The following is a 23,978-nucleotide window of genomic DNA, read 5'->3' on the forward strand; positions in this document are numbered from 1 at the left end:
GCGAGTCTCTCTACTTTGACGACCCAGTCCCTGTCTAGATTTTCTTTCAGCTTTAGAGCCGTGCATATGTTATTCACTATAATCTGTTCCAACAGTTCGTTTTAGCTGTGTAGTTTTAGTTTAACCGGCGTCCCGCTAAAACGCACCTTGCAGCACCGGCGAACCATGCAGGTCCCTCATCGATTCTTCTTGGCTTGGCTCATGCGGGGGACATTGCATCATAGTGTAAGCAGTAATTCTGATTCGAAGAAACTTCAAATATCAGGTTCACCAGCACATAACTGTGTACAGTTTTTACAGAGTCCTCGTTTATTTCAAATTTTGGTCAGCCTTTTCTGTTTTACTCTTTTGGCTTGGCAATTTTCGCAGGCGCGCCCGTTTTGCAATAATCACCAGTCGCGCCTTCCTTTCACATCTTCAACCAACGACTCTCAGTTTATCTCCAGAAAAGGAAGGCGCATCTATTCAATATCAACTTCGACTTCGACTTCATTCTTTGTTCCGTACAACTTCTTCCGGGACGATCTTCACTTTTCAGAAGTCCCAACTCTATCGTGGTATTTTATTGTTCAATCGCACCAATTGCATTCAATTCTCTTATTACTAAGTCCTTATCGATAAGCGCGTGTTCGGGCATCCCATAAAATGGAACGCGACCAGCAGTCCACAATGCCATCGCAGCATCTTGAAGAGATGGCTCCGTGGGGCAACGCAGAGTATCGAATTTCGAAGCCCCTGAGATTCGAACTGGTTCAACATATTGGTATATTTTTTGAAGAGAAACTTTGTTAGTCTCCGTCTTAGAAACACGGCCAGAAACCCACGATAGCTAACGCGCACCGTTATCATAGATACTCAAGCATTGAATCTCCTCTTCAATACCCTTGCTTCGGGGAGCTATGCCTCGACAGAATGTATAACCCCGCTAACGCCACATCTCGCGATCGCGGTGACTTTCCTCGTTCATCCGGCTACGACAACACGGGCATCGTCTTCGGAGGAAAAAGAAGTTGCGCATATTGCACTCCGACTCCTACGGCTTCTTGGTACTCTTGTCAGTCCACGGGAAGCAAGACTCGATATTGCTTTCGCTTTCACACATGATCAGACTTTGCGCTCTGGAGGACGCTACCGTGGAGATGTGAATGACAATGAGGACCAAGTACCGAAAGAACACAAACCCCTAAATATAAAACTTGGAAGAGAGGGCTCCCTCTGGTCTCGCGCTGAGGATTTCTGGCATGCTGTTGGCTGGACATTCAACTGCTCCGTACTCCACCCTGAACGATGGGAGCGCTGGCAAATTTGGCTAGAATTTATGTGCGATGTACTCCAGGATGATTGGAATGAAAGAGAACGCATACTCAACAATACCCCACCAGATACAGAAATAACCACTAATAAGACCCCTTTGCGCAACTCGGGCAAACAATCGACGTTGAAAAGATATCAGGATGGCCCGCTCATCCTACGGGAGAGCTTGCTTTTTCAATACATCTCCGCTGGCACCGGACATGGAAAGTACCGCAGGATCATCAGGTCCATCTTTGCAGATGGTAGCTCGACCGCTGTGAATGAATTTCGCCAGGTTTTCCCCAAAGAGTTGAAACAGGCCAGGTCAGACCGAAAAGCTGAAAAGGTGAAGAAGAGAGAGCGCGACGTTGATATCGACAAAGAGGAGTACGGTGATTACCTGGCTCAGGACGAATCAGATGATGATGCTACCGCTGGTGCTGAGTTGGACAATGACAACTCGCAGTCTACGTCTCCCTCGGCCGCTGGCGCCAGACGCTCCAAACGTACAAGGCGAGGAACTCGAAATGCGAAAGATCCATCTGACAACGAACATATCAGCGAAACGGCGGGCTTAGACCCGGCCTTAGCATTGCATGATGTTGGTGTCTCCCCGCTAGGCGGACTTGGCTCGCTTGATCTGCGCAAACGATTGCTTGGCCTTCTCTCAAAAGTATCCTATCAGCTTCCGACTGCCTTTATGCCGGTTCTTGATCTTTACCATAACTTTATTGAGCATATCCGTCACATGCCTTTCCCTGTTTTTCAAGCTTTCATCAGTCCATATATCCTGCCAGGTCTGGTTGAAAAATCGCAGAAAGAGCAAAGACCTACAGGTGATGAGAAGGGGACACACGGGCAAACAGCCGATGCCGAACAAACTACGCTTTGTGAGCTGCTGCTGTTCAATATGCTCGAGAGCGCTGCACCTCAAACCGAGCAAGAGTATCTAGATCAGGATAAACTAGAGCAATGTTTCCTTCCCTTTGCAGCCGCTAATGCCAGCGTTGTCGACAACGCTAAGGTATCTATTCTTCTCGAAGCTCTCATCGTGCTCCTAGCTGGAAACGGCATGCTAAAGATGCGACCTTCTCTCGAGGAGGCTTTGCAAACTGGAATTCAAAATCGGGTTGAAAGAGCCACGGATGAGATACGGCGAAGTCAAGCAAAGAAACAAAAGGAATCTCTTGAGTGGTCTTGGTTGATGGAGAGTGGTGATAGATTGCTTTTCCTCATGGAAGTTCTGCAGCCGCAGTCTCAAGAGCATTGAACGGATAGCTAGTCATTCATGATGTTGACGACGATAATGATTCATGATATATCAATCAATATTGCACATCTCATTTCTTTGTTTTTGAACAATTCTAGTACACTGCCAGTAGAAGCAGCATTTCATCCTAAGGATACTTCATTCAAGCCCAGGATGCTCGAATTCAACCTTGAAGCTGAATTACTTCTACCATGCTATGCTAGTACGTGGATAGCATTGGCAAATATTTTGAATTATCAATGTTTCCAAGATTATATTGAATGATATCTACAACCGTAGTGTAGGCTTGAAGTATGAAGAAAGATAGAAAGATCTGTGCGTGCAACAAACACAACATTTCCAGAAGGGAATCATAGAAGACAGAAGGAATAATTCACCAGGTCGCCAACGCAAAGGAGCAGGGAAAAGAATAGTAAAGACCAATCATGGTGAAGGTGAAGTTAATAAAGGAATGATAGCATCTTCGTTCGATGATAGGCGCAATTATCCAAAAGCAGAGACGTTCATGGCGGAGGTCGAGGACCGATGATTTGACGACGAGCACCTCCAACACCCAATCCAACACCGCCCCGGTTTTGATTATCACCGCCCATGTACCCATATTGATGGACATCCCAAGATTGGCCGGGTCCTGAGCCCATGGTAGTATCACGCGCAGCAGCCTGTGTCTGCTTTTGATTTTCTTCCCACTCGCGCTGACGCTCCCGTTCACGCTCCATCTCACGCTCAAGCAGTGACTTCGATGCCCATCCACCAGCCTTGGTCTTCTGCTGCGAGGCTAGACGGCGGCTGTTTTCTGCGTCGACTTCTGAGGTAGTGCTATAGTCTTGCGGCTTGTGAGAGGAGGGTGCAGCGGCTTGCGGTGCTGGGTTAGAGGCGAGGAAACGGTCTACGCGGCTTTCTTGGCCACGGTTCGCGGTGTACGCCATTGGATCTGGGAGAGGTCGAGAAGGAGGTGTAGGAAGGTCTCTTGGCGGAAGTGATGGTACTGCCTGGGATGAAGGCACTGGCTGTGGGAGTGGTCGAGGAGGTGGAGGCGCGGCTTGCTCTTCGGGCTCGTCGGATTCCTCTTTCGCTGCGGGCATATCTTGTGTAGTTTGCCATTCTGTTCGCAACATCCGGCGTTCTTGTTCGAGAGACGATAGGTCGTAGCTTGGCTTCGGGGGCACTGGCTTGCGGCGTTGAGCACTGCGACTCCGAGATTGAGAGTCATCGCCGCTCTTTTGAACCTGAAGACTTGATCGATCGGTCTCATACTGACGTTCTCTCTCTTTTGCTAGCTCTAGTTCGCGTTCAAGCTCCCTGATGCGGCGGCTCTCGGGTGTTTCTTCAGGTGCGGTCGTCTCTCCACCATTGGTAGCGGCCTGATCAGCTTGGTATTGGCTGAGGAATTGACCATTGAGACGGGCGTCGTGAGCACTCTTTCGGTGTTGGCGTTCTTGCTCGAGACGCTCTTCGACTGCCTTCTCCTCGGCAATTCGTCGCTGCTCTTCTTCTTCCCATTGTCGTTTCTCTTCATCCCAGCGTCTCTTCTCATCCTCCATCTCTTGGCGTTCTTTCTCTCTCAGGCGCTCGGTTTCTTCCTTCCATCGCCGCTCTTCTTCAATCTTGGCATTCGCTTCCTGCTCTTCGATCTCTCGTTGACGAACTTGTTGTTGCTCCTCCAATCGTGCGTTTTCCTGACGAACTCGTTCTTCCTCCTCGCGCCTGTGTTTTTCTTTTTCTGCTAAGCTAGGCACGGCTGGGCTTGGAGTAGTGATCTGTCGCCGAGATCCAAACGCAATGCCTTGGTTGCCCTGACTGGCTCCGCCCATGTAGCCATATTGATGGATATTCCAGGCCGGAGCGGGAGAGCCCTGGTCACTCTTCTTGCTCCAGGTGTTATAAGTACCGACAGGCTTCGAGGGGCTCACTCGACCTGTGAGGCTAGAATTGGCGTCGCTGGCATTGCTGGATGCGCGGCCGGTTCGAGGAGTGTATGATCCTTGACTTGAGGATCCTGTCGCATGGGGGCTCACTACCCCACGTTTGCTTTGTGGACCTACTGAACGTGGGAATATACCTGGGTGAAGGATATTGGCTCGGCGGCTAAATGCTGCTAGGCATTGAAGGACCTGTGCTGGATCCTTTGCTTCGTAGAGATCCACTGTCAGAAAGACGTCGTGCGGGGGAAGGCTCAGTGGAGCCATTTGACATGCGCGTAGGAAGTGTGAGATGTTTTCCATCTGAACGAATGGCATTGAAGATTGCTTATACTTTACACCTGGCGATACAGCCAGATTGACCAGTCTGGTTCGGAATCAAGAGGTTAGCTGACTAGCATTGGAAACAGAAACGGAGAATAGGAAATATTAAAGACTCACTTGCACAGTGCCACGCCATCTTTCAATGCCTCTAATAGATCATTTGAAGGGAGTTTTTCACGAAGAACTTCCTCAATCCAGTCTCGTACCTCCGCGGCTGCCTGCGGGGTATAGCGGGACAGGCGCATATTGCGCAGGTCCTTGTCCAACGAGGTGACCGAAGCCATGGTTCAATTCACAATTATCGTGATAGAATCTGAATATCTTCGCGGGTAGTCTGGAGAGGCGAACTTGTCGTGGTTGCAGGATCTCCTTGGATGTGTGTGTATCCCCTTGCTTAAGTCTGCCTAATCGGCCCCAGTAGTGGGGAGTTAGGTATCAGGAAAAGATATACAAGAACCAAAATCGAACCCAGGATCGACGAGGGCGAGTATCAAGTTAATAAGAGAAAGAATAAAGGGAGATTGCGCAAGATTGTGGCTGTGAAGAAGAAGAAGACGAAGAAGAAGAAGGAAAGGAGAGTCGAGATGGAATGGAATGCCCGGGGACTGTTTATGCCGAGACCGCCGATGACGTTTCTGACGGTCTCGCCGCGCGAACCACTTTTTCTCCACGCTTCAACTTCTTCTTCCATTTGCATCCCACAAAATGGTCAACAGTCTTTGGTTTCAGTGGAAGAGCCTCAAGCTCCCCTGGCGCAAATCTCGCCTTGCTGGTTGGTTTTTGTCTTGCGAGAATCGTCCGTGGAAATTTGCCGGGTTTGCTAACTTGTCAATCAGGCGTGGATCTCGCCGGAAATACTTTCTGGGAGTACAAAGATGATATGAATTCCAGTCGATGGCGACGAATGCTGAAGCCGGACCCGAAAGTGCATCTCAGTGATGTACAAGTTACCCGTGAGTGCTACCCAGATGGAATATAAGGACGTCCAGATGGTTGGACCTGGGCTCTCTCTCTCTCTCTCTACCTTCATTTTTTACACCATGACACACTGGAAGAGATGACGGCGCTAACTTTTCATATGCGACTAGCACAATGGCATCAGTGGCTCCGATATGTCCGTGAAAATGCCCCAACAGTAGAAGAGCAGCAACAAGAAGTCGTCCGACAAATGCAGATCAAGCAACTTGCCCGCCTTGCCGATGAGCGTTGGGCCAGCAAACCATCCTTCCTCGACAAACCTCACCCCAATAATCCAACTCACACAATAACCGGTGACTCTGGAAACGCAAAGCCTCAGAACTCGGAAACTACCACACAGAACGCCTCACCACAAACCAAGCCCGCCACCGAATCGCAACCCCCCCCAATGCTGAAAATCCTTGGGCGAAGGCAGACAATCGCAATCCCGGCGACAGCTGGCAACCAGCTGGCTGGTCACCTGAATCTAAGCGATGAACACACAGAACAAGCAATGAGGAGCACAATACCGGGAGGTAAAATCACGGAAGCACCGTCGGTGTGATAGAAGTCTTCCATTCACTCGTTATCTCCCGACCATCCCGGGAATTCATACAAATAATAGAAAGGATCCCAGCTCTGAAAACTTGGTTCGAAATGGCTCTTGTGGCTTTTTGTACCGAATTTGGTCGGATATGAAGCCCAATGACAACTTGTGTTTGCAGTCCGGCATAATTTGTCCTTGAACGCTTAACTGACGGTTATCACTCTATCGTTAAACTCTTCCATGCGGATTGATTCTTTATCTGCCAAACGAGATCTTGTACAATATTATATCATCTTCATTTAATAAATATCTACTATCACCGTGGATGTCCGTGGTTCTTGGCTCTGATGCTAAACCTGCATGAGTCTACAACTTTCTATAATGAATGAAGACTTGCCAGTGGTTTTTTTACAAGCCCGAAGGCCCTTTTTGCATTTTTGCTAACTAAGTCACATAAAAACCAAAAATATCAAAACAAACCAACAACATCAAACAATGGACGCTCGCACTGCTCTCTCCCTTATCCTTTCTCGGTCTTTGCGGTTGAACGCTCTAGTCTTAAGCATGAGCTCAGGTCGAACAATGCAGATCTTGGTGGCAGTAGCAAATACTCAAATGAGACCATAAACATCATAGAACATTTAATCAAAACAAACTAAATCGAGAACGTTTGGGGTCTTCATTCCTGTCTGCCATTCTGTTACGCCACGGACGTAAAGAATTGTAGTTCAAGAGCTTCGCATTGGCTTGATTGTTTCGTTTTGTTTCTTTTCTTTCCTTTCGAATTTTTTTTCGAGAGTTTTTGGGTAAATGTGGATTCCTTCTTCGGGGCTTTAATTCACAATCGACATGTCGAACTGTCAGATACCACAACATAAAGAAAAAGACCATGGAAAATGAGGCGACTTTGAACCTTGGACTAAAATTTCGCACTCAGAGAGACAAAGACGGGATAGATTCTTTCAGATGTAAACCATGGTGTTTGCAAGGCTCTGGTGAACTCGGACTTCGCTTTGCGTCGGTGCGAGGTTGATTTTCTTCACGTCCGGTCTCTCGAAGCTCTTTGCATCATAATGAGCGAGAACATATTTTCGAGCACGGTCACAATAACGGTCGGCGAGGAATGCTGGAGTTCCATAACTTATGGAGCGGGTGCAGCGGGCCATCATGTAACAGATGTTGTGAGTTAGCTGTTGAAGTTCGTCGGCAGCACCACGTGGATTCTGTGAGAAAATCTCGTCATGCATGACTACGTAGTGGGCTGGACGAGCTGAGCCTTGAAGCGGAGCTTGGGCTTGAAGATAAAAGTCAAAGTACCATGGACGTGTGATACTTCGATCGACAATCGTGCCGTTCTTGCAGTTGTTTTTGTCATCACAGCCTTGATCATTGGTTGGGTAAAAGCGTACATGATGACGCTTAGTTACCACAAGCAGGGTGATCTTGGGTTTTGGGCCCTTGTAAAGCTTCTCAATGGCATCGCGGATTGCTTTCAACTCAGTTCCCACAACTTCTCCATATTGGCCTTCACTCACGCCATCACGGTAAATGAGAATATTCTGGGGCAAGCTTTTGTGGATGGACTGCCATAGGTGAAGACGACCAAGCATCATTTCCATCAGATTTTCAAGGATCTCTTGTTTCGACGTCTGGATTCGGGCGTCACCAGGCCATTGGCCGAGTCGACCATCTGTACTAGCGACAATGGCAGCAACTGTTGGGAAATTCTCGAGCTCAGTAGAGGATGGGTGGGTCGCATCGATTCCAACGACCATCGTTTTTCCTTGACTCAGTATCCCAGCAGAACTTTGATCGAGGTTGTGGTTGACGCCGCCCAGTTTCAGATTGATCTTCAAGGCATTGTTCGCCATGTATTGAGGGTTTCCCTTCGAAAACTTGTCCACCAAGACGCAATGGTTTGCAAGGCCCAGTTTACAATCAGCCACCCACTTAACGTGTCGAAATACTCTGTCTTGGTTTGTTGGTAACACGATAAGAATCAGCTGGGGTCGTTTGTTAGCCCATTTACTGAGTGACTGAAAGATCCGCTCATTCTGCTGGAGGAGATTTCCCTGGAGGTCGACCGCCTCCATGGCCTGGGGAGAACGAATGGCCATCCCCATTTCATTCATTTTCCTGGCAAGTCCCTGAGTAGCAGACTGAATCTGATCCAGAGCGCACCTTGTGTAGCCGGATCTGAACCAGATCACAACATAAGTTTCAATGCGGACCCCGGAAGTGAATGTCTTCCCCACGAGATTCCAGGCGCCTTTCCTGGGCTTTTCAGCACGCGTTCCGTATTTCAGCGTAGGGGCATCAAGACAACGCGCAGGAACGACGATCATCTCGTCAGAAAACTTGATGCTTCGATTGTGAAAATGGCCAGCCGTGATACCCATGATGTCCCGACCAAGAGTCCTTATGGTCTCAAAGTTGTCTGGTGGCTGACGACAACTGAATTTGATGATGTTCTGTCGTTGCATGGTGTTGAGTTCACCGTTGAAGATTTGGCCATTCTTGATAAAAACCAACTCCACAGGAAGGTAGATGGGCCTGGTGTGGTTTCCAATGTTGATAACGGGTTTCGATCTGTCCCTCAACGTGATATCGTAGACTGTGTCATTTGGGTCAGCCTGCCATATCCAAACACTGTCAGACACTTTACTTACCTTCGGCAAAATATTGAGAGACAGTGACGTAGCTACCTGGCGAGCCTTGTTCTCTGATCCAGTAAAATCTGACGTCGTCGGGACCTGCACCAAATTTCCTCACTTGGGGAGGCTTTCCCCCTTGACACTTTTGCTCGTCTTCCTTGCTCGCCAACCCCCAAATGTTCGCAATGCGATAAGCTTTTTCTTTGAAGTCGTCAAGGATCGTTGGCAGATATGTAAGCTCGACTTTGACATTGCGGAGATATCGGTTCAGTGTATCAAGGTCTCCATAGTTAGCCGTGAGAACCTCTTGCACAAATTGAGCCAGATTTATCGGCTGATAGAACGCGCTATTGCTAACATTGATATTCAGCAAAATGCGATTGCCGGCTGGGCGGACACTAGATATGCACCCGCGGAGGACATCCAGCCCGCCACCGAGGTTCATGCTTTCTTGACGTTCGTCGGTGTAGAAAAACTTTGTTCGGCCTTTGTCAACAATCGTAATTCCAGTGTTACCATAAGCACCACTCGTCATGACCAGGTTGAGCATTTGGACCACATAGTCCTCATCCGAGACTTTCTCGTGGATATCAGGGTTTTTGAGACCCTCAAGCAAGTTGTGCAACGGGATGGGAGCACCATCCATCAGTTCGAATGTGCATTTGTACTCCGTGGTGTAACGGCCGTTCTCGTCTGGATCCACCCTGGCAAAAGTGCTGTCGAAAGGAAGCTCTTTGCAGGATATGATCCAAGTGACTTCGTCTGTCGCGGATAAACAACCTCTGATGTGATCGCACTTCATCACCAGTTGCTTCAAGACCTGCTTGACATGGCGTTTCAATTTCGGCTCAGGCTCGATCTTCATGTGATAAGCATAGAAGTTGTACCCTTTACCCCTAAAGAACATAGTGAAGAAGTTTGCACGCAGGTTCACGGCCTGTCCCTTCGTGCCATAACCGGGGCGGCGAGCCAAGGGTAAATTGATCTTAGGTCCCTTAGCCCTGTTTTTTTTGCTTCGAACCTCCCGCTGAGCAGCCTGTTTGACGTTGCTCTTTGATTCAACAGATTTCTTTTCGAAGTCCGCAACTTCCTTCTCAGGCAGTACCTGAGTGAACATGACCCTAGAATAGATTGATTAGTGAAGCTTTGCATACAATGTAGTATTCGACTTACTTTTTGCCTGCCGGTTTAGATTGGCCACCAGGTGCAGCACCTCGGGGGGGGGCCTGTGTAGCCCCCCTTGGCCTCGAGGCGCAGACCCTCCTCTTGGGGCAGGTCCTCCTCGAGGAGTTTGTCCGCCCCTGTAAGCTGGGGCACCTCGGGGGCCTGGGCCACTATAGGACGGTGGTCTGTCGGAGCTTTGTTGAGCGTAACTGCGCGAGGGACTTGGAGTTCGACGAGCCTCTTGCGGTGGGCTACGAGATCTCTGTGTATCGGAAGGCCGATGGGGACTATCAGATCGCCCACGCGAATCGGTTGGGGTACCCGCTCTCGAGCTCCCTTGACTTCCAGTCGAGTCTCTTCGGCTCCTGGTTTCTCCACGGCCTCTCTGTGAGTCTCGATAAGACATCGTGTCGTCGAATCTTGGTTGCTTCTGGTGAAATAGGGTATGGCAAAGCCGCGGTAGATCTGGAGGTTCTGGGTATAGATGTAGAGTAAGAAATGAGGTTTATGAGTATGAATCTGATAATGTTACCAGGTTCCTGGGCAGAGTGAGGTGAGGAATCCTGGTTCGAAGTGGCGAGGGGGAAGAGGGGAGAGAGAGAGACCACAACAGCCTTGGCTATGACGATGCTAGATAGGTATCGGAAGAGTCCTGTTGGCTGGTTAGAACTTGTTATCAGATAGAGATAACATTGGTTTGAGAAAGTAGAAGAGCAAACTCACGAGGTGATGGATATGTGAATGGGTAGTGGTCGGGTGATGAATGGCAGTTAACTGTTGAAGGAAGGTCGTCAGCGGTTTGCCAGTTTGCCAATTCGCGCTTAAGACATGCGAGGAAAAATAATATCCCAACACGACAGATGTCGCATTGAATATCAAAATGGAAGTCAAATTTCAAGTATGTACCATGAAACCGAGTCCAGATTAGGCAACAAGGCAAATGATAGTATCAATCAAAACGAAAGGTAACGGTTTTTGACTGACCAGTCGTGGTTTGGGGGAGACGAAACTGAGGGCAACAGAGAGAATTAATTCAAATCAAATGATAGAGTGTGACGTGAAATCAATTAAGAGATGAACATAAAAGTGAGAGTGGATGATTGTCGATAATGGCAAATGTGATGTTCTCAAAAAGTCTTAGCAGGGAAGACACTTGGAAGAAAAGACCTGTCAATGTACTCACCAGTCGAAAGTGTGGTGTGCAGTTCGGAGGACCGTCAGCACAAAAATGATATAGTTGTGGGTAAATCAAAAGGAAAGATCGATTCCCCGATGTTGCGCCTTAAATAATTTTCCGAATTAGACATTCGAAAATTGGGTAAGCAGTTGCCGGAGCTCGATTGACGATACTCGTGAACAAAAACTCCAGATGTAGGCAGTCAGTGCTTCCCGGGCCCGAATCGGCCTCGAAGATGCCAGTGGTGAATTGCCGTCCAGTGTAGGTCAGGACTGTCAAGTGGCCGCATCGACCAAGCCGCCTCCTAGTATATCCCGTAGTACTGGAAAACTCGGGTATGCCCGACTCAATGAACAGCGGTTGATGCAATGCGAGATCCCAATGGGGGACGGGACTTAAGAGTTAAATGAAGCTTGAAGGAATCTTGAAAATACTTTAGGCATCCTGGAAGTGAATGGTAAAGTATATTCGTGCAGGGTTTGCGAGCCCGCGCCAGCGCGGAGGACATAGAAAGAGTGACGTTATGACCAGTCGTATTAATTCGCACCGGTAAGAGATTTGCCGCTGAACTCTTGGACAAGGTATCTTCAAGATGCATAAAGGATGCGAGGATTGGGGTGAAAGGCCGGAGCATTGGCGAAGATGGTTCTTTTTTCTGTATGCCCTTTGAAAAGGGACATGTCATTTGAAAAAAAAAAGACCTTCGTGAGAAGTAGATATTGATTTCATCTTTTTCGAGAGCGTCCGACCATATCTGTTCCGATCATTAGATGAGTCAAGCTAACAAGCACTGGGGAGAAGTTGACGAGCATTTGTTGAGTTAGTGATCAATCCTTCTCTGGTTCGTGGCAGCGCCAGAAATCGTTTCAATGGCATAAAGTATAGAGTCTTCAGGACGGATTCCCCTGCTTGTCTGTTTCTGACTGCCAGGCGGATCTTTCAACAGTCCCAGTTCTGACCTGGCCCAAAAGGCCATTTCTGCTCGTTGCGACCATTCATCTGACAGAATTAGGATCGATAGATATTTTCTAAGTATGGTTGCGACGTGAAAGGTGAGGAGCGGGAGGCTCAAGACCACGTCGACGCAGACACGAATGTTCACAAACATCTATATTTCCTGCTAGTCGTGAGATTAAAAGCCTTAGACTTTTAGATTTAGGTTTCCCCTGGAACCGTGTCAGTCAAATGTAAGAACCAAAACCGATTTCGCCAGTCTCACCCAGTAAGCCCGAATCGATGGAGGCCACCAGAGCCATTTTCGATGTACTAAGGGTGAGTATCAATGACCGGATCAAAGTAGATCACCCTCAACATATGAGCCTATTCGCGTCGACATGGTCCTGCTGTGATTCAGTGCATCTCATAGTGTGATGAGTAAGTTGATTTCTCTGAATCGAGCGTCTTGCCGTAGTACTGATTGTAGTTAATAATACAAAGGATACAAATGGCATGAGAGATAATATTTGATCACTCAAACATAAGGCATGTAGCATATAAGCACCGGGGTGCACAAAAGCCTGGGAAATATTAGGAAATAGGAGAGTGAAGCAGGTGCGTTGAGGTGAAACGTTGTTGAGCGACTTCACTCACATCTACTCACGTGATATGATTGGTGTGTAAATACAATTCAGTCACTGGAGGCGATAGGCAAACTGCTTCAATAAATGAAAAATTGGAGATCAGGATTGAAGGGGTCCTTGAATAGGATCTCCTCAGTGCCATAAGTAACCATAATTTTCCACGTACTGTTAACATTGTAGTAGTGCTTCTAGTACATTAGCAGTGTTTTATATATATAGTTCACGGAGATGATGAGCCATGTATCTTACAGGTTAGCCATAATCACGGCTTAAATACATTGGAAATACATAGATGTATTTATGACAAGAACAAATAAAAGATATCCCTAACATTCACAAAGTCAGTCACACAATAGTTTTTTTTGCATTTCTGGCCTAACTGTAAATCACTAGTCGGAGCCCCGCTAGTAAGGTCAGTAGTTACCAATATAGCACCTAGATAGAATTACAAGGGAAATCAAGGCGAAGTGTGAGGAGAAAATGATTGAAGTATGGCTGATGATATTAGACATTTAGATATGTATGTCTCGTCATTAAATTGGTAGAAGTACATAGAATTTTTGACCAGACCGAAAAACAATTAAACACTAGCAGGAGAATGCAACTCAGAACACCTAAACGACCATCCCAGATATTCCCAATGATATAGTATGGCAGACAAGAACACCGGCTTTAACGTTAGATAAATTCAAGCAATAAAATCAAAAAGAAGGATCAATATTAGGATAATGTGTGCTTTAGCATAATACAGCTTCCAAAGCATCAACATCGCCACCGGCATTGCGCACGGCGCGAAGAGCAGCCTCGCTCAGTTTGCGTCGGCGATCCTTGGCTTCTTGCTCACGACGGGCCTTGGTCTTGGAGCTGCCGGAAGGCGCGACGCCACCGAGAATTCGATGGCTATCATGTGCTGTGAAGTTGACAAAAGATACATTCACAGACTTGTTTGCGCCGCGTGGGCTGCTGGAAGACTTAGCCGTCTTGGGAGCGTTCATGCTCTGTCCCGAGAGTTTTCGGCTGTGGGTGCGACGGTGTCCCTTATTCTTGGGTGATGTGTCGGCCTTTGGGGAGAGTGATGGAGAGCGGGAGGCGTGGACTTGTTGAGGAGTGAAGGGAGGGACGAATTTTTGGGAGTTTGAGGCCACATTGGAGGAGAAGGAGGAGTCGCCTGATACATCGAATGATGGGTCTAGTTGAATCATCAAACCGCCTTGCATCATATCGTTCTGGCTACCGACGCTTTGCATCGAGCGTTGAGGTGCAGGAGGAGTGACCATAGTCTGATAAGGGGTCTGTTGCTGTTGTGCGACTCGTGAAGTCATGGGGGACCACCAAGAGGCATCTTGGGCTTGGAGGTCAGGAGTGAAGGAGATAGAAGAGGTGCCGAGCGCATCTGATTGCCATGAAGAAATGGAGTGGGGATCTGATGAGTGAGATGAGGAGAAGATGTCGTCTGCGGAGGGAGGGCTAGAGTTGGTCAAGGCTGAGGAACCTGGGTGGTTCATGTATTGTTGCTGGTGTCGTGCAAATGCACTTGCAGAAGGTGAGGGCATAGAAACAGCAGGAGATTGTTGGAAGAGACGCGAATCATATTGACTTTGCATCTCTGATAAGCCGTGGTGCTGGTGCATATTATCGGGGAGCATATTCTCATGCTTAACGGTCACATCCGAGGGAGGCGGAGAGAGTGGAAGACGCTCGTCAGCGCCGGTAAATGTAAAGTTTTGGAGCTTTTGAGCCCATGCATCGGGGTATGTCATTCTTCCTTTTTGGATGGAAGAGCGCATCATGCCAGGAGAAAAAAGACTGCTTTCGCAGGAGTGAACGGCGCTCATTAGGGTCACGATGGCGAGTAGATTTAGGAGTGATGAAGGCACTCTTGTTCACTTTCCGGCGAGGAGTAGCCGGAGGAGTGGATGGAGAAGTAGTTGAAATTCCGTTTGTTCCTGTGGGAGCGGAGGAAACTTCAAAGTTGTTCAGACTAGAGTCGGAGATGGCAGAAGGATGAATAGTGTCTTGAAAAGCAAAGCAATCTAGAGAAGAGCTGTCTTCCTGCAGCGACCAGTCTTGAGACCAAGGTTGCGGTGATTGAAGATGGCGTTTAGAAGTGGAGTCAGTGGAGGAATGATCGCCACAGTCCGAGAGAGAGTCTAAGGGAAATAGCTGGTCAAGATCGCTGGACAACGAGAGATCTTTGTTGCTGTCCGGGCCGGAGGGATCCATGTTGACGTATTGGTTGAATAAATCATTGCAAGAATGATCGAATGGTTGGGCGAACATCTTGCTTTGTTTTCCGTTTGCGGCGAAGTGATTGAGTCAAGGTTGAAGTAAGCCGAAGAGCCGATGGAGCACTATGATTGGGTGACCAACGGATGAACGGCAAAGTCTTTCAGAGATTAGGGCTGTGGAGAGAGCAAGTTTGCAGTGTATGCAAATTGAGCTAATGCAAGTATGCAAAGAGGTCAAAGGGGTATGCAAATGGTGAAAAAGAGGCAAAAGAGTGATGTTTGACTCTTTGTCAATCAACGAAAACACTGCTTGAGTATGCAAAGAAAGCAAAGCAAACAAACAGCTCGAGGCGACTATTTGAATGGCCTTTCACAGCCCCAGCCTCAGCTTTTCTGCATACATTCCAAGTAGGCCCCCCAGATGTACGAGGAATGTACGAAGTAATCACCCGGTTGGCTGCTCAAGAGATCCACCCTTCTCGTCAGGAATGATTCACGATGGTTTGACCAATAGACGACCAATCATACAGATCAGGTCTTCGAACACTGTTAGATCCGCTTGAGGGTATCCACCTCTTCAAGGAACCTTTGGAAACTTCACATTTGATAGCCACCGTGTAAAATGTAACCTTATCGTACTAGACCCAAAGCAGCCCTCCACTGAATAGGTCAATGTGGCGGGGAAGCTGTGGGAGGCATAATGGCATGTCTAATCATAATTGTCCAATGATATCGTGATTGATTTAGATTTACCCCGTGGTGGTGATGGGATAGTGCCGAGTCTGCGTCGGAACGGTCACCGAGCCGTGAAGAACGATTCTCGGTGCAATTCGGCTTAGAATGGTGGTTCAGGCAAGGGGGTCACCTGCTGGGCTCAATTTTAGTGTAGGCGTCATGACCATCTATGTCAAATCATCACAATCGTACCAAGCCTGACTTGATGGACGGTAGGATCCACAACAGCTTGACCTTTCTCTTTTTTCTTCCCATGTAGATTTACTTCCCCTCATGGATCCATCATGGGTCACGGAATCTCTTCTTCTGAACCTGCTTATCCAATACCTGACCAGCGATATGACTGGAATGCGGGTCGGAATGGCAGAGATAGGGCGGAATGTCACTCCCGCCTCCTCTGACAATGCACAGAAGGACCTTTGGTATTCGAGAATATCGGATCGACGATGCTACCTCCTCAATATGGCATGGTCTCAAAAGAGGAAAACTCCGAGGTTATTGAAGATCTGCAGCTAACAGCGCAGTTGGGCCTTCACGAAATTCATGCCGTTCTATTATTATCCACATTGCATAGGCGTCGGCCATGATCGAATGCATCGAAATATACACGACGCCACAATTGTCGAGTCATGCTTCAAGGAAACCTTTTGTTAACCTTATTGATAAATGGCCAGTTATACGGACATGTCAGGAGTTGCGTCGACTACCTTTCGTGATTCCTTTGTTGCTCAAAAAGTACTTTGTTAGCCAAATGCGTCCGACTGGGTATAGTTGCTTCCCAACCAGGCATGATTAGTTTTTGTTTGGTCGAGTAGCAGCAGTTGTAGCCACTTCGTTGTTCTTTGAGATGGGTGAAGTTCTTGTTGGACTGTCCCAGGAACGGCAATGGTCACCAGATAACACATGACCCTAGATCAGTACGGCCTTCTTTTCCGGTAGTCTAGAAGAAGCTCCATTGGAAGCAGAAAACTTGTCTGGGTTGTCCACCCTTAACTCTCATACGGCATGAAGAGTTCTGCGCGATCTGAAAAAAGTTCTCGAGCCACCTCGCTGCCCTAGGGCAAGGCTGAATGCGCTGCTCGATAAGGCGCCCTTCCCCCCCCTCGGATATTGAGTGGCTCAAAGGCATACTGCTTAATAGTCTTTCTTCGCATGGTCATCTTGTCAATTTAGAGTCCACGTATTGTCAGGCCTGAAGATAGACAAGAACGAGCGTCTCGCGCAGATCGGGTCAATGTTGTTCTTTGATGAATTCACGTGATGCAGTTGTAAACTAAAGAAATAATTGGACAACCCTCAGACGACCCAAATGTTCAATAAACTAACTAGACAGTGAATATTTCTAATAAATAAATTATACACTACTATCAGATGGTGGCCACTTCTTGAACTATCTATTCATTCTCTTCCTTGACTCTCTGTAATCAAAATCTCATCTTGGAGATACAACAAAAAGTGTCGGCAAATGCACCGAAGCGAACCCGGCTGAGTCAGAATGACGGAGAGCCGATGATGGAGGCAAATCGAAAGACCGTGGAAGAACCTTGCTTTTTCGCCCTCGTCAGGTGCTGTTCCAAGGCCTCCCGCATCGTCAGCTCTGGGTTTTCCTCCTTTCACCTGTTCCCCTTCAGTCGTCGCACCTTCGACTTATCACCCGCTCAGCCTTGCTGCCCGCTTCGCTGCCCATCTCCTCCTCGGTCTTCGGAAGTAGTGGTGACTCAACCCAAGAAACCCCTCTCTCTATCACCCCGCGGAACGTGGGTTTTCCGGGCTCAACTCCCAAAAATCCCCATCTTCTCCTCATCTTCTCCTCATCTCCTCGTTTCGCTGTCGCTCCATCGACTGTGATCGCACATCGCTCTAGCGGACCTACATATCCCTCACATTCCACCGTTTTCGTCGCGTCGCGAAATCACGATCGTCTCGCACCCCGAATATCCCTAACGATCCTCTTCACCACTAATCTCTCTGAGAAACCAACAGACGAGGTTCATTACTCACCCCGGTCGGTTTTCGAATAGCCAACACCTTCTCCTCTCTCAAAACTACAACACGCCACTTCAGTCTTTGACTCGAATCCTACCAACTCGTCGACGCAAGAGCGCACCTGAACCCCAAATCCTCAACTTTCGATCAGACACAACAATGTACTATTCTTTTGATATTCTGGCTGGGCTCGTCCCCGTCAAGTGTCCTTAAACGATCGCAAGATCTATCTTGTGCTTTCAAGCCATGGATTCCTTTCCGTGTACTGAAGGCCTCCGACGCCATTTCAAAAACCCTCATTCCAACTAAATCATCTACATCAACTTATTCAAGTCCACCACTGGTCTAAATTAGGCTTGTCCTACAGATCATCGTGGTGTATCGAATTCCAACGTTTAACTCGCAAAGGTCGCCAACATGGCTACTTCTACAATCAACAGGGAGTCATGGGACTCGCTCTCATCCAATTTTACAAACCTCGAAGTCTCGTTCTCACAGGACAGTTGCTATGGATCAGACGAAGTATCCGTCTCTTCCAATACTACTGCCCCACTGCAGTCAAGCGCCGCAACTCCCACTATCAAATCTGAGCGCCCTAATCTTCAACCATTCTTGAAATCAATCCTCAAGAACTCGCGCGCCGAAGAAGAATGCGATTCAGACTCGGAGTCTGAATCGGGCTATGGCTCAGATGAAATCGAGTCCGAATATGATGCTCTTTCGGAAGACGAGAGTCATGAAGATGAAGATGACGATATGTCTGATTTCTCTATCTGGGAAGAAACTTCTCAGGATGTCCCCGAAACTCGCCAAGATCACACCGACTCATTCGACGATTCGTTCATCGGGTTTGAGGCAGCCGTTCACTTCAGCCCCTCTGTCCAGTACATTGATACTCCTGAATACACCGAGGATGAAGACGAGTGCACAGACTCTCAGATGACTGTGCATGAGATGATGCTCCTCTCGTTGCAATCAGGCGGTTCCCAAGGTTCTTCTATACAGGCTGATGCGGATGAGCTATCACAAGATGATTGCGATCACAAAGAGTTTGTTCGCAATGATACCCGTCACCCTGAAGAGTACACTCTCGATGGGGTTGATTTGGATCGTAACCTTTTCGTCGCTTTGATGAACGGTATACATGGCATTGCTGACCACAAATATAAAAGCTATCTTCGTCTTCATGTTGATAGTATTCGCTTGGGTCATGAGACAGAGCCTATGCACCCCGATGACCCATCATGCATGTATCTCGACTCTATTGTCGCCCATGTCGTCGGGATCTTCCGCAATCTGCTTGCTGTGGATGAGCTTGATGGCTTGGTTGCCCTGCGCAATGAAGATATCTTCGAGCATTCCTCAGAGACCGATGACTCTGAAAACCCGCCAAGTCTCCATATTGCTCTTCTGGACAAAATCGAGCATCTCTTACAGGATAGGCTGGCAGGTGGCCGAGTCGACGTTAGTCCCGATGAATTGAGCTTCCTCGCCGGCGGTATCGCCCATGCTCTAGGAACACGGGACTTACCAGCGTCAACGGCAGCTTGAGTTTATCACCGGCCAATCATCCCAACACGAAACATCACTCACTATATTCGGTGCAAATTATTTTACGACGTCACGATCTCAATAACAAAGGGCCTCCGTGTTGCATTATAGCGGGTGAAGGAGGCCCAAAGTGGATGGTTCAACCCAGGAAAAAGTATTCGGTCAGCTTAGTGAACAAGTGATTTTTTTTTAGGTTACATTATTGAATACATATGGTTTCAAACTTCGCTCTAGATTTGCCATTAGCGCCAACTTGAGTTATAGAGTAGTCTCAGCCTCTAGGGCTGAGTCGCATATTCAAGTATTAGACATAGCAGTTCCTACGTGCTATAATTTCAAGGTTTGATACAAGTAGACTTGAGCATTAGTTACCATATCCGAGTTTCTGACGGCCGATGGAGAAGGTACGCTTTACAAGGCTCGGGGCATCCTCATGAACCTGTATGGTTTGGACACGCTCCTCGTGAGAATTCTAATGATGATTCAAACTTGGAACGTAAAATGACTGACAACGACCGAAGATTACCCACTATCAACCCCATTGGCCTCTTCTGGCCCTTGGCCCATTTCATGCCTGAGCAGTCCGAGACCTGACTTAAGAATCCAAGTTGAAGTCGCAACGAAGCTGAATCCACCCATCCAAACCCGAAACGCCAATCCAACCAACCAAGAAAATTATCCGCATACAACCCTATAAAATATTTCCCCTGCACTGTACGCATCCGAGCGAGTCTTCAGTACAGACGCACGGTCTAGAATCCCTCTGTAAGCCAACGCCGACAAAGCAAAGCCTAAAGGTCAACGTCCTACCCGAAATGGAAGAGATGGCCATGTCCGGCTGTTTCAGGATTCTCCCCGCTACCCACCTCATGCCCTGAGTTACCCGACTGGGGAAAGCGAGAAGATTATCCCAGAAGGAGGCTTTGGCTTGTATCTAACGGTCCTTGGCGAGGATACGCCATCCTGCGGGGTTTTGACTCGAGTGAGAGTTGAGGATTTAATGCTAATCTTTTCCAGCGGTGTACCTGAGTAGTGGACTAGCATGTGATGCTAGTGATTGTATCGACTTTGGAATTTCATGTTAAAATTATCCTCTTGTTTCCTACTGCTAGTAACTATAATCGACAACCGTCGGCGTCATGATTAACACGAAGGTTTGTAAATGAATAGCCGTATTCTCACCTGAGAATACGTCTATCCAACCTGCAGGCTAGTATAGTTAGTATTATGCGCTCGGGTACTCCCTCCGGCATAAGACAATACAAGATATATTGTACGAGTCAGTATATAAAGGCATTTGCAAATATTCCTAATCACATTGGCTGGGTAAAGCATTAGCCAAACAACCTTCGCCTAGTAGGGTGAGCTACATCACTCAAAATCGAAACCCGAAGGCTTTGACTGCGTATTATGATCAACCAATACTCCTCGTAGCCGGCATCTGCACAAACTATCTCCCCCTCCATACACCACCTACATATATCACTATCATGCATGAAATACTGCCATCAGTCAAAAGTTCGGTGCTCGAATACACGCATGCAGGGCCACCGTGCAACTGGAAACAAGTTGGATGCGGTGCCGGCGCGGAGGAGATGACAGGTCAAGTAGGGCGAAGAAATTGAGACTCGTCGCCGTTTAGCCGGTGTCGATCGTTCACGGTGCATTTATGTAGAGGCAGGTAGTACGAAGCTGGAGCTCATGGGTGGTCTGTTTACAGAGATCAAGACCGTACCTACGATGCGGTGTAGAGATGAGTTGTGTTGGTGATGTATGCAAAGCATGAAGATTCTGTGACACATATACTCTGTGTTCATTGATTCTGCAAACAGAGGTACCGTACTCCATACTATGGCTCGATCTACCCTCGAACCTCCTGAATCACTCCAACAGGAACTTCTTCCCAGTGGATGGGGGAATTCTCCGGTCAAACTTCAACATGAAGAAACTGATGTCCGGACTTATCCTGCAGAAATCTTGGCTGTGGGGCCGTGAGGAATTGGCAAGGAAGTTTATGACAGCCAACAAAGAGTGGACCAGTCAACTTTCCTTAGGCGGGAATTGCCGGTGGAAACTTCAACAGAACCAGGATTTTATGGACGATCATTGACGCCCTCGTCTCCTTTTATCCGTTGTAGGCTAGGAGTGTTAGCGATCGTGCGTCGGTCATCGAATACCTGATTTCGGATAGCTACAGCAATGATAGCCATATATGTGAATGGATTAGCATTGATTAAGATGAGTACTGGATATGAAACTTGATGCTTCATCTGCGGGGAACAAGTAAGGATCAGGGTAAAGACCCTATCCCAAAGCTGATTCTTTGTAGCATTGACTGTACGAGACTTGATACATCTACATCCATAACCTTCTCCTCCGAAGCAAACCCTAAACAGCAGGTGTCTATCGCTCGTGCATCCAGAAATAGCCACTACTTTCATACCCGGAAAAAAAAAAAACTCTGTACGGAGTACTGTAGATAAACATCGGCCAGACTGTTCTGGACAATATGGACAGTGAACTTGCACGGAAGACATTTCCCAAGAATGGGCACCCCTATCAGGCTTACTACGGCGAGGATCACTAGTCTACTGAAGCCATACTCCACGCCAACCTCTAGGTTGCGGAGTAAACGGGCCACGAGGCACCGCAGGACCCGCTAGAGTGTCGATCATGGACACGACTCGGACTCGAAGATTCGGGGATAACTGGACAGAATACTGTCATGCAGCTCACATGTGTATTTATCTGTATATAACTAGGTAGTACGGAGTACCGCGTGGACGGATCAATATCTAAAGAGCAAAATGACAGTGCTGATAGTAGAGGAGTATTGCAAGTGGATGAAGAACATAAATTACCTAGTGCTATTAGTATGTACAGTAGTAGTTAGTTACAGTAGAGATACCTTATTAATACAATGTACGGTTTATTGTATACTATTCTGTGTGTATATATAGTAGAGGGAAAGAACCATAGTTGAGATCGCGGAAATGGTCCTAGCTATCAAGCACGCCACCACTTGGGTTTTGACCCGAGTTCATTGTTTGGTTCGGAGATTTTATTTGTTGTGGAGAGAGTTCTTAAATGTGGACGGCCACGCAAGTGATTGGAGTTCCGGATGGAGACAATGGCTTGATTTATCGATCGACCGCAGAGAAGTTGATGATAGCCAGGTCTGAAAATCAGGGCGATTACATAGTATTTGTCACAATGTAGATAATTAGTAGTTACATCATGAATACTGTACAGAGTGCATACAGAGTACAAAACAGGAGAGTTATCTTGGGTTTAGACCAAATGCGGAGGGGCTACGCATTTGGTCGGAGTGATAAAAGAAAAAAAGAAAAGAAAAGAAAAAAAAAGAAAGTGTCAGATCAACGGTGTTACATATATGCTACATATTTGATACATACGAAGCGGTGTCCAGCGACGTTGAGGCACTCCGTAGTTAATTGACTCACTGCAGGCTACTGTACTTCATGGGGGAGATAATTCCTTGCATTTGCACATTGGGGTACCTCGTGGGTGTCTCCACGGGAGCCCATGGAACCGGGCCAGGTGAATGGAATGTGAAAGAGTGGACAGCGATGACTGGTTCTGATCCCGTCTCGAAGTGGAGAATTCAAAGACACTATTGAGATGAGCCGAGGATGAGGTCAGATCGACTGGACCGTAGTCTGGTACTCCATTACACTAAATTTGTCCAGTAACTACGGTACTATTAAGGTACCAGAGAAGGCGTGGAAGGGCTGATGGAATATACGAGAGATTAAATTCAAATCAAAAGCGGAGCACGAGGAACAGGGGCGGCTGCAAGAGGGGACCGGGGCGTCCAATCCAATAAATGCGAGCAGAGGAGGAAGAAAAGAAAGACTAAAAGAAGCCCAAAAGAGGCCCACGAGGGAGTGGAATGAAGTGATTGGTTTATACTGCTTGGTGGAGATGATGGAGCCAGTCGCTAGCGTGGGAAATGGAGTCGTCGATCGACCCCTTTCTGGTTTATTCGTATACAACCATACAAAGATCAGTTTGTATACACGTATGATCGTTATAGTTAGTAGAAGTACTATGTAGGGGAGTGTAATAGTAGTATTAAGATATTTAGAGGATTAGTATAGATACTACTGTATATACTATGTATGAGTCAAATAATACTAATAATAAATAGAGCAGTATAGTAGTATACTGTAATTTAGCACTGTAGTAGAGAGTTCGGTAGCCCGAATGATTCAAGTCCGTCTCCACCAGCCCTCTTGAACAATACTAATTTCCCTCCTTTTCAATCTCTTCCTTCTTGACTGTCTGCGATCTTTTTGTCCTGCTGTCCTGCTGTTCTGTCCCTCTTTGTCCTTCCAGCATGACCTCCCGTTTCGACTTTCTTTAATCGGGTATGTACATACACCTCATCCTTTCAATCACCCTTTGATCCTGGGGGCCCCGTGACGTTGCCCTGCAGCTTGTACCACTCGTGGGGTCCAAAGCAACAGTACCCTTACAAACAGAAAGAGAAAGAGAAAGAGAGAGAGAGAGAGAGAGAGAAAAAAAGGCCCCCCAGATGAAGATCAAACCAACTCATCATCATCATCA

General features: G+C 47.4%; 6 protein-coding genes across 6 annotated transcripts; 3 read left to right on the forward strand and 3 right to left on the reverse strand.

Annotated features, from left to right (window-relative positions):
- Positions 1-669: 669 nt before the first annotated feature.
- On the forward strand, positions 670-2,563 carry N7469_008000 (uncharacterized protein; the record flags this gene model as incomplete). Its single annotated transcript, XM_056646918.1, has 2 exons — positions 670-787; positions 852-2,563. 2 exons carry the CDS (start codon positions 670-672, stop codon positions 2,561-2,563), a joined length of 1,830 nt encoding a protein of 609 aa, XP_056498469.1.
- Positions 2,564-3,066: 503 nt separating this feature from the next.
- On the reverse strand, positions 3,067-5,093 carry N7469_008001 (calponin homology domain protein; the record flags this gene model as incomplete). The annotated part of the gene is made up of 2 exons (XM_056646919.1): positions 3,067-4,852; positions 4,927-5,093. 2 exons carry the CDS (start codon positions 5,091-5,093, stop codon positions 3,067-3,069), a joined length of 1,953 nt encoding a protein of 650 aa, XP_056498470.1.
- Positions 5,094-5,514: 421 nt separating this feature from the next.
- Positions 5,515-6,331, forward strand: N7469_008002 (uncharacterized protein; the record flags this gene model as incomplete). The annotated part of the gene is made up of 3 exons (XM_056646920.1): positions 5,515-5,581; positions 5,646-5,762; positions 5,898-6,331. The coding sequence occupies 3 exons, from the start codon at positions 5,515-5,517 to the stop codon at positions 6,329-6,331; spliced, it is 618 nt and encodes a 205-aa protein (XP_056498471.1).
- A 944-nt stretch (positions 6,332-7,275) lies between these two features.
- On the reverse strand, positions 7,276-11,040 carry N7469_008003 (argonaute family protein; the record flags this gene model as incomplete). The annotated part of the gene is made up of 4 exons (XM_056646921.1): positions 7,276-8,927; positions 8,983-10,088; positions 10,181-10,605; positions 11,038-11,040. 4 exons carry the CDS (start codon positions 11,038-11,040, stop codon positions 7,276-7,278), a joined length of 3,186 nt encoding a protein of 1,061 aa, XP_056498472.1.
- A 2,585-nt stretch (positions 11,041-13,625) lies between these two features.
- wetA (developmental regulatory protein WetA) lies at positions 13,626-15,168 on the reverse strand (the record flags this gene model as incomplete). The annotated part of the gene is made up of 2 exons (XM_056646922.1): positions 13,626-14,653; positions 14,715-15,168. 2 exons carry the CDS (start codon positions 15,166-15,168, stop codon positions 13,626-13,628), a joined length of 1,482 nt encoding a protein of 493 aa, XP_056498473.1.
- Positions 15,169-18,254: 3,086 nt separating this feature from the next.
- N7469_008005 (uncharacterized protein) lies at positions 18,255-19,388 on the forward strand (the record flags this gene model as incomplete). Its single annotated transcript, XM_056646923.1, has 1 exon — positions 18,255-19,388. One exon carries the CDS (start codon positions 18,255-18,257, stop codon positions 19,386-19,388), a length of 1,134 nt encoding a protein of 377 aa, XP_056498474.1.
- Positions 19,389-23,978: the final 4,590 nt, after the last annotated feature.

This window comes from Penicillium citrinum, assembly GCF_028827155.1.
Source record: "Penicillium citrinum strain IBT 23319 chromosome Unknown utg000007l:1.0-2040159.0:1.0-2041076.0, whole genome shotgun sequence".
In the NCBI taxonomy this organism is placed as follows: domain Eukaryota; kingdom Fungi; phylum Ascomycota; class Eurotiomycetes; order Eurotiales; family Aspergillaceae; genus Penicillium; species Penicillium citrinum.